The sequence below is a fragment of the Pseudopipra pipra genome, chromosome W (assembly GCF_036250125.1).
Source record: "Pseudopipra pipra isolate bDixPip1 chromosome W, bDixPip1.hap1, whole genome shotgun sequence".
NCBI classification, from domain to species: domain Eukaryota; kingdom Metazoa; phylum Chordata; class Aves; order Passeriformes; family Pipridae; genus Pseudopipra; species Pseudopipra pipra.
The window spans coordinates 19,686,874-19,694,636 of NC_087580.1; the positions used below are offsets into that span (position 1 = coordinate 19,686,874).

The 7,763-nt window shown below is 64.8% G+C and overlaps 1 protein-coding gene and 1 long non-coding RNA gene across 3 annotated transcripts; both read left to right on the forward strand.

Moving 5' to 3' along the window:
- The first annotated feature begins 4,566 nt into the window (after positions 1-4,566).
- LOC135404906 (serine/threonine-protein kinase pim-1-like) lies at positions 4,567-5,941 on the forward strand. The gene is made up of 2 exons (XM_064639634.1): positions 4,567-5,220; positions 5,426-5,941. The coding sequence occupies exons 1-2, from the start codon at positions 4,567-4,569 to the stop codon at positions 5,939-5,941; spliced, it is 1,170 nt and encodes a 389-aa protein (XP_064495704.1).
- Positions 5,942-6,373: 432 nt separating this feature from the next.
- LOC135405187 (uncharacterized) lies at positions 6,374-7,505 on the forward strand. 2 transcript variants are annotated; one of them, XR_010425783.1, is made up of 3 exons: positions 6,374-6,609; positions 6,878-7,031; positions 7,221-7,505. It is a non-coding gene; the product is annotated as an uncharacterized LOC135405187 (long non-coding RNA). The 2 variants fall into 2 exon arrangements; XR_010425784.1 differs by having other exon boundaries at positions 6,376-6,609; positions 7,225-7,505.
- The last annotated feature ends 258 nt before the right edge of the window (positions 7,506-7,763 follow it).

Genomic DNA, 7,763 nt, shown 5'->3' on the forward strand with positions numbered 1-7,763 from the left:
GGTCAACTGCTGCCCCTGACTAAAATTTGAGGCAAGTTGGATCATTTCCAACAAGACCAACCCCCACCGCGGGGGGGACCCCGCATCCCCCCGCCCACCGCCGGGGCTCTGCCGGGAACCGCCACCGGGACACCCCCAAAACCAAATCCCCTCCCGCGGACCCCCCCCGATCCCCACCAGGGGCATTTGCGGCTCAGCTTTGGAGTCCTTCCAGCTCCAAATGTCTTCCCCTGCAAAGAACCCCCTTTCCTGCAGCCCCGCCCCCAAAGCAGTGCTCAGCCAATCCGAGCGCGCAGCGCTGATGACTCATCAGTTGCCGGCCAGACCCGCAGCGCCCAGCGCCCCCCGGACCCCCCCAGGGTCCCCCCTCGGCCCCAGCGCCCCCCGGGACGGGAATTTGGGCAAAGGGGAGGTGGGGGGTGCCCAGGCCGGGCCCCCCCGCGCCGTCCCGGCCGTGGCGGCTGCGGCGGGGGCCGAGTGCGGGCGGGAGCGGCCAAGAGCCCAGCGCTGCCCCATCCCGACCTGCTCCAGCTCCAACGGGAATAGGAGGAGTGGGAATAGGAGGGGAGGAGAAAGAGAAGGAGGGGGAGGAGGAGGGAGAGCGGGAGGAGGGGAAGGAGGAGAAAGAACGCACGTGGATGCATCGCCCGCTGTATCCGCAGCCCCCGCGTCCCGGGAGCATCGCCCCCCGCATCCCGCAGGTGACCGGGGAAGGGGAGCTCGCCCCAAATATCTTGAGGCACTCGGGGATTTTTTTGGGGGGCCGGGGGATGTTTGGATCTTGCAGGACCCCAAAGCTGAGCCGCAAATGCCCCTTGGGGGGATATTGGGGATCCCCGGGAGGTGTTTTTTGGGGGTCCCGGGGTGGGTTCCCGGCACAGCCCCGACGATGAGCAGGGGGATGTTGGGTCCCCGGAGCCACGTGGCGATCGCCGGATACCGGCGGGGAGTGGGGGGACACGGGACAAACACACCGGCTTTGGGGACCCCTGGGACAGGCGGGGGTTGGAATCTGAAACGGGGGCCCGGAGAGGGGGAACTCCCGGCAGTCTGGAGAGGAGGGGGGAGCAGCGAGGGCTGTGGGGGGAGCCGGGACCCCCGGCAGCCTGGAGAGAGGGCTGGACACCTTGGGATCGCCAGCACCCCGAAGGCGAGAGTCAGGGGAGAAGGGACCCTGGGACCCCGAAAGCCCCCGACCACCCTAAAAGGGACCCCGGAGAGGGGAGCCCCCGGGACCCCCGGGACCCCCAGCAGCCCAGAGAAGGGGGATCCCCAGAATGGCAAAGTGAGGAGCCCATAAAGGAAGGACCCCTGGGATTCCCGGGATCTCCGGCAGCCCAGAGAGGGCGGGAACCCTGGAGAGGGGGCTCCCCAATACATGTGAGACCTCCAGCAGCCCACACAGGAGGGACCCCAGAACCCCAAAGTGGATAGACCAGCGAGGGGGAACTCCGCTGCTGAGAGGGTTGTTTTGGGCTGAATCTTGGTGGTTTGGAGGTGATTCCTGGTGATTCCAGGTGACTTCTAGAGATGGAGCTGAGCAGGAGGTACCGCCAACCCAATGCACCCACACCTTGTTTTCCCTCCTAAACCGGGAAAAATTCATCCCTTTGGGAAGTCTGTCTCTAAACTCTATGGCATGAGCCTGTAAATCTGATATATGTGTATTAGTTTGAGTTACTCTGGGCAGAAGGGAATGAGTTTACACAGAATAATTCCTTCCCAAAGCTTGGCCAGATGGAGGAGGAGGCTGTGAGGAAGAGGAAGATGCCCCAGGACCCCCAGGCAGGTGAGGAGGAAGTCAGTGCCCCTTTGCCCTGTCTTGTCCTGTATCTCCCAGCTGAGCATCGCCCCCGGCTGCAGGACAACCCTGCTGCCGCTGCCGTCCTGCCGGGGCCGGAGTTGGGGGGATGTCCTTGGCCTTCCCTCTGGGCCGGAGGCAAATCCCCTCCCTGTCCTTCTTCCCTCCTGCCCCAGGCCCCGAGCTGAGGACGGAGAGCCCGGAGGACAAATCCCCCCGGCAGAGCCTGGTGGGAGAGGCCGTTTTGAAGGGCTCCACGGCGCAGGAAGGCAGCGGGGAGGGAAAGCCACGAAGGTGCCCCAGGAGGAGGGGCTCCAAAGCCAGCCCAGGGTGCTCTGAGGAGGAAAGACCCACCCTGTGCCGGGAATGCGACAAGAGCTTGAGCCAGAGCCCTGACCTGGATGTCCATGAGCAGCCTCACACCAGGAAAAAGCCCTTCAAGTGCTTGGACTGTTGGAAGAGCTTCAGCCAGAGCTCCCACCTGATCTGCCACCAGCGCACCCACACCGGGGAACGGCCCTACAAGTGCTTGGAATGCAAGAAGAGGTTTCAGACCAGTGGGAATCTCCTCCTGCATGAGCGGACACACACGGGCGAGAGGCCCTTCCTCTGCACCCACTGTGGGAAGGGCTTCAACCAGAGCTCCCACCTCGTCACCCACTCGTCATCCACAGCAGGGAAAGGCCCTACAAGTGTGGGGAGTGTGGGAAGAGCTTCAGCCAGAGCTCTGCCTTGACCTCACACCAACGGACCCACCAGTAAGGGAAGCCCTAAAGGTGCCTCGACTGTGGGAAGAGCTTTGTCTGCTGCTCCAACTCCATCACCCACTGGAGGAGTGATGTCTTCCCACATTGGGAAGACACCTGGCTGGTGGTCTCCACATCCTCCTGGTTCCCCCCAGGCTCCTGGGTGAACACAGTGGGAGAAACATCCATGGGGTCACAAACTGACCTGGGAAATTCAGTGGGAAGAGCTGATTCGTTGAATTTAAAACAAAGACATTCAACAAAGACATCTAAAGCCCCACCATTTTACTGGCATTTGGGGGCAATTGGAGATTCAGGGGAATATTTGGGAGGATTTGGGGAGATTACCCCAAAAATGGGGGTTCCCAGGCTGGGCAGACGGAGCCACATTCTCATAGTTGTGCCAGCAGTTCATGTCCCCTGATCCTGTCTGTTCTCCAGGAACTCCCCTTGGCTGTTCCAGTGCCTGGCCTAGGTCTCCCCACACGGGGTGTCCCCCCCAGGTGCCCAAATCTCTGCTGAAGTGCCTGAGCTGCTCCCAGTTGGAGATGTACCCGGGCAGGAACCTCTCCCGGTCGGGGCCGTTCACTCGGCTTTTCCCAGGACCTGGAACAGCCCTGGGTGTGCAGGGACACAGGTCAGGGGGTGCCCCCCCAGCAGCCCTCAGCCCCCCCAGCAGGTTGGGAGCTCAGGGGGCCACCCCGGACCCCCCTTTCCCACCCCCCTCTGCCCCACAGCTGCTGCAGCACCAGTTACTGGGTGGGGGAGTCCCCCCATCAGCCCCCCAGGGACGGACAGGGGGGTTGGGCACCTGTGCACAATCGTCACCAGAGCAAGCACACAAAGGGTTACAGAAGCAGTGGACATTCCCAGGGCGGATCTGCCCCCTCCCAGAGCCCCAGGGAACCGCTCCAGGGCTCAAGTGATGGGGGACAGGGGAGACCCATGTGGGAACCCCCTGCCCTCTGTCCCCCTGCCCACTGTCCAACACCCCTTTTCTCCCCTCTCCCACCCCTTTCCCATCATCCCCACCATCCCCAGCTCCCCCCCAGCTCGGTTTGGGGGTGTTTCTTCCCCCTGCCCTGCTCGGTTTCACAGTCTCAGCCCCCTCCTCGCTCACTTTGGAGGTCCCAGCCCCCCTTTTCTCCCGTTCTCCCCCCTTTTTCCCATTGTCCCCTGAAAGGCAGCTGTTAAATACTGGGTGCTGAAAAAGCTGCTACATCGTGTCCATTCCAAATTAAGCCTGCATTTATTAGGAGGGACTGGCATCCAAAGGGCAGCAAGAAGAGTCTTCTAATTCTCTTCTGCTTAATCCTCTGTCCAGCAGCCGATTTTCCCTCAAACCAGGCGGGATAACAGGAAGAGCCCTGGTGTGGTCGGGGAGCAGCGCTGACCCCAAAGGGCTGCATTTCCCCTGCCGATCGTCCTGCTCTGCCCTCCCCCGGGGCTGGCTCTGCCTGGCGCTGGCCGGACGTGCCGGGGCTCCTCACTGAGCAAAGCCCTTGCCAAAGTTGAGGGGCAAGTGCAGAGCCCGCCTGGCCTGGGAGGAAGCGACAGCAGCGCGGGCCGAGCGGGCGGGATGGGGTCCGAGCAGCGGCGGGAAGTTGCAAACTTGGCAGCCAAGAAGTTGAACTAAAGTGAAGCAGCTCCAAAAGGCTGTGGTCTTGGCGTGGGGGCGGGAGGAAGGGGAGCTCCGTGACTGCGGCCGGAGCTGGTTGGGAGCGGAGCGGCCGGGGCTGCCCCCGGGGCTCGCGGGGGCCAACGGGGAATGGACAAACGGACCAACGGACCAACGGCCCCTGCGCTTCGGCAGCAGCAGCGGCGGCAGCAGCGACTGTAGCGACGCGCTCTCGCTGTGACTCTTGTTCGTGCTCTCCTTGCTCGAGCTCTTCGTCCTCCTCTCCCTCTCCCGGTGTCCCGCTGTCCCAGTGTCCCTGTGCCGGTGTCCCTGTCCCAGTGTCCCACTCCCGCGGTCCCTGTCCCATTGCCGGTGTCCCCCTCCCCTTGCCGGCCCGGCCCATGGCCCCGGCCGTTCCCCTGTGCCGGGCGGGGCCGCCCCGGCCCCGGCCCTGGGCGGCCCGGCGCGGTCTCGCCCTCGCCCGGCTCCCGGCGCGCCGGTTGTGGCGCTGCTGGGCGCTCCTGTGGGGCTGGCTGTGGGACGGGCTCGGCCTCGCCGCCCCTTGGCTCCGCCTGGCTCGAGCCCGGCGCCTGCCGGGGCCGGCGGGGGCCGCGGGCGCCGCGGCCGCTGCCGCCTCCTCGGCGGCTTCCCCGGCCAGAGCTCCGCCGCTCGCCAACCCGGCCGCCGGCAGCGAGCCGCCGCTGCCCGCTGCGGCTGGGGAAGCCCGGCCCGGGCCGCTTGAGGGGCGCTCGGGGGCCGTGCCGGGCCCCGGCCCCAACGCTGACGGCCACGTCTCGCCCGCACCGAAGGCCAAGGAGCCGCTGCACGAGCGCTACCGGCTGCATTCGCTGCTGGGCAGCGGCGGCTTCGGCCGCGTCTACGCGGGGACCTGCCTGGCGGACGGAGCCCCGGTGAGTGCAGGAGGAGGAGGAGGAGGAGGAGAAGGAGGAGGAGGAGGGCGGGACGGGCGGCGAGCTCAACCCGCCCTTCCCCTTGGCTTGCAGGTGGCCATCAAAGCCGTGTCCCGGGATGGCATCCGGCGCTGGGGCGAGCTGGTGAGCGAGCGGGGCCAGCGGCAGAAAGCGGGGCGGGACGGGCGGGGACGAGCCGAGGCCCGGCAGGGTGGAAGCCGCCGGGACACCTGGAGGGAGAGTGGCCGTGGGCTCCGTGGGGGACGGGGAGCATCCAGGGCTGGCCGAGGGGGAGCAGGCAGACAGGCACGGCATCAGCCCCACTGACGACCCCGTGGTCCCCCCGCAGCCTGACGGCACCCGGGCCCCCCTGGAGATCGTGCTGCTGGACAAGGTGTCCAATGGCTTCCCTGGTGTCATCCAGCTGCTGGAGTGGTTCGAGCTCCCCAACGGGTTCCTGTTGGTCATGGAGCATCCGGAGCCGTCTCAGGACCTCTCTCGCTTACTGAGGGCGTGGGGGTTCCTGCCGGAGGAGATGGCGTGGGGGCTGTTCTGCCAGGTGCTGCAGGCCGTGCGGCACTGCACCAGCTGCGGCGTCCTGCACCGGGACATCAAGCCCCAGAACATCCTCCTCCACCTGGCCACCGGCGAGGCCAAGCTCCTCGACTTTGGATGTGGCACCTTCCTTAAGGACACGGTCTACACCCAGTTTGCAGGTGAGCCCACAGCCGGGGGATGCTCCTGGTGCCGGGCACTGCATGGCCATGCCCGGGTGTGGCAGTGGAGATTGCCGCTTTGGCCGAGGGGGAACAGGATTACTTCTTCAGCCAAATTGCTTTTGGATGGGGCTGGGGGGTTATTGTGAGACAGGCCCCGGCCTTGCCGACAGCCTGTGCCACCCACCCTGTCCCGGGCTGGGTCTGGGGCAGGGGGGAGCCAGCCTGACCAAAACCCCCATGAGGGTAGCAGAGAAGGGGGTCAGAACTGTGCACCAGCTGGCTTGGTGTGCAGGTGAGGAAGGGCTTGGGCTGCTCCGCTCGCCTTGTTTGCCTTGGCTTATGATGAATTGTTGGGGGCAGTGCAGTGGGGCGGGGAGAAGGCACGCCTTTTCCCCACCACTGGGTGGGTTTTTCCCTTGCATGGAATGGTTGGGCCTTGCCAGGGCTTCCGCTGCCCTCTTGGACACCAGCGGCTTCTTCTCCAACCCAGAGTTTGTAACCAAGAGTCAGGGGCCGGCGAGAAGGCAGTGGGTCCCAGCGTGTGCCACTGGGGCAGGCCCCACATTGCCAGGGATGCTGGGGTGAGGCTCTGGGAGCAGGCAGCATCCACCTGATGAACTGCGTCTGTATTCCGTAGGAACACTGTCATACAGCCCGCCAGAGTGGATCTACCTCAAGCGCTACCACGGCGAGGAGGCGACCATCTGGTCCCTGGGCATCCTGCTCTACCAGATGGTCTGCGGGAAGCACCCTTTCCGCAAAGGCACCAACACCATCTGGGACCAGCTCCCGTTCCCAGCACGGGTCTCTCCAGGTGGATACCAATCTTTGTGGCACGGGGGGAATAACGGTGTTGGGAGAGGGCAGCGGGCTCACGAGGACGCCGCTCTTGAAGCTGTTTGTGTCCCATGGGTGGCTGGAGGAGGTGGCCTGTGTCCTGCCATCCTGCTCTCCTCCAAAAGGGAGAATCGATGGAGAAGTTTGGGCACAGCTCTCAGCACAGCCAGCACAGCCTGGGCACGTGGACAGTGGGACAGAGGGGACAGGATCCTTCTCCAACTGACCGGCCATTTTCCCCCCAGGCTGCCAGCACCTTATCAGGTGGTGTTTGTCCATCCGCCCCTCGGACAGGCCAGCATTGGAAGACCGTTTGTGCCATCCTTGGGTGCAGGGCATTCCCCTGCCCTAGAAGACGGGAGAGATCCACGTGCTCCCTTTGATCCAGGGGCCTGGCAGGTAACACCTCCACACATCTCTTGGCAATAAGAACCAAAGGAAACCAGACTTTTTTGTCAGCCTGTAGCACTGAGGGGGGGTCATCCCACGGGAACACGCCCCTCTTTGTGCTGGAGCTGGGCTGCAGACCCGGTCTCCCAAGTGCTGGTGGCCACCATCCAACCTGGTTTTGCTCGTCCCGCTTCACAGACAGCTGGGCCCTCGGCAGAACGCTGACAGCCTGGTCTGGCCCCCAGGGAAGGAGAAGGGGCCTCTGGAGAAGCTGTGCCGGGTGGGCCTGCTGCTGGAGACATCGAGGACGACGTCAGGGATGACAAGCTCTCAGCTGACCTGGACGCCGGCCAGCTGAAGAGGATGGACTTTGATTCTGGCCCCTTCCTCCAAGCCGTGCTCCACACGCCGTTTGCAGATGAGTCCACACCCAGGGGGTGCTCCCGGACACGGGCATTGCACAGCCTGGCTGGGCACCGAAGGTTCCCCTTTGCTGATGGGGAACCTGAGGAATTCTTCAGCCGGCTGCCAAGCTGCTTCTTGGCAGGAGGGCAGGCAGGTGCTCTGGGCTGGCTGTGAAATGGGAGCCCGGCTCTGCCCCCAGCCTCTGCCACTGCCCCTTTGCTGGGCGGGGCTGGGGCAGGGGCAGCCAGCCTGCCAAAAACAAACCCCCGTGGGGGGAGCAAAGGCGGGGCTGCAGAACACCAGCTGCTTTGGGCTGCAGGCCAGGAAAGGCTTGGG

Excerpts from the sequence above, each read along its gene's own strand:
- LOC135404906 (XM_064639634.1), top strand. The coding sequence starts at position 4,567 with ATGGCCCCGGCCGTTCCCCTGTGCCGGGCGGGGCCGCCCCGGCCCCGG. Across the intron at positions 5,221-5,425 it reads TCCGGCGCTGGGGCGAGCTG|CCTGACGGCACCCGGGCCCC; the intron begins GTGAGCGAGCGG and ends GTCCCCCCGCAG.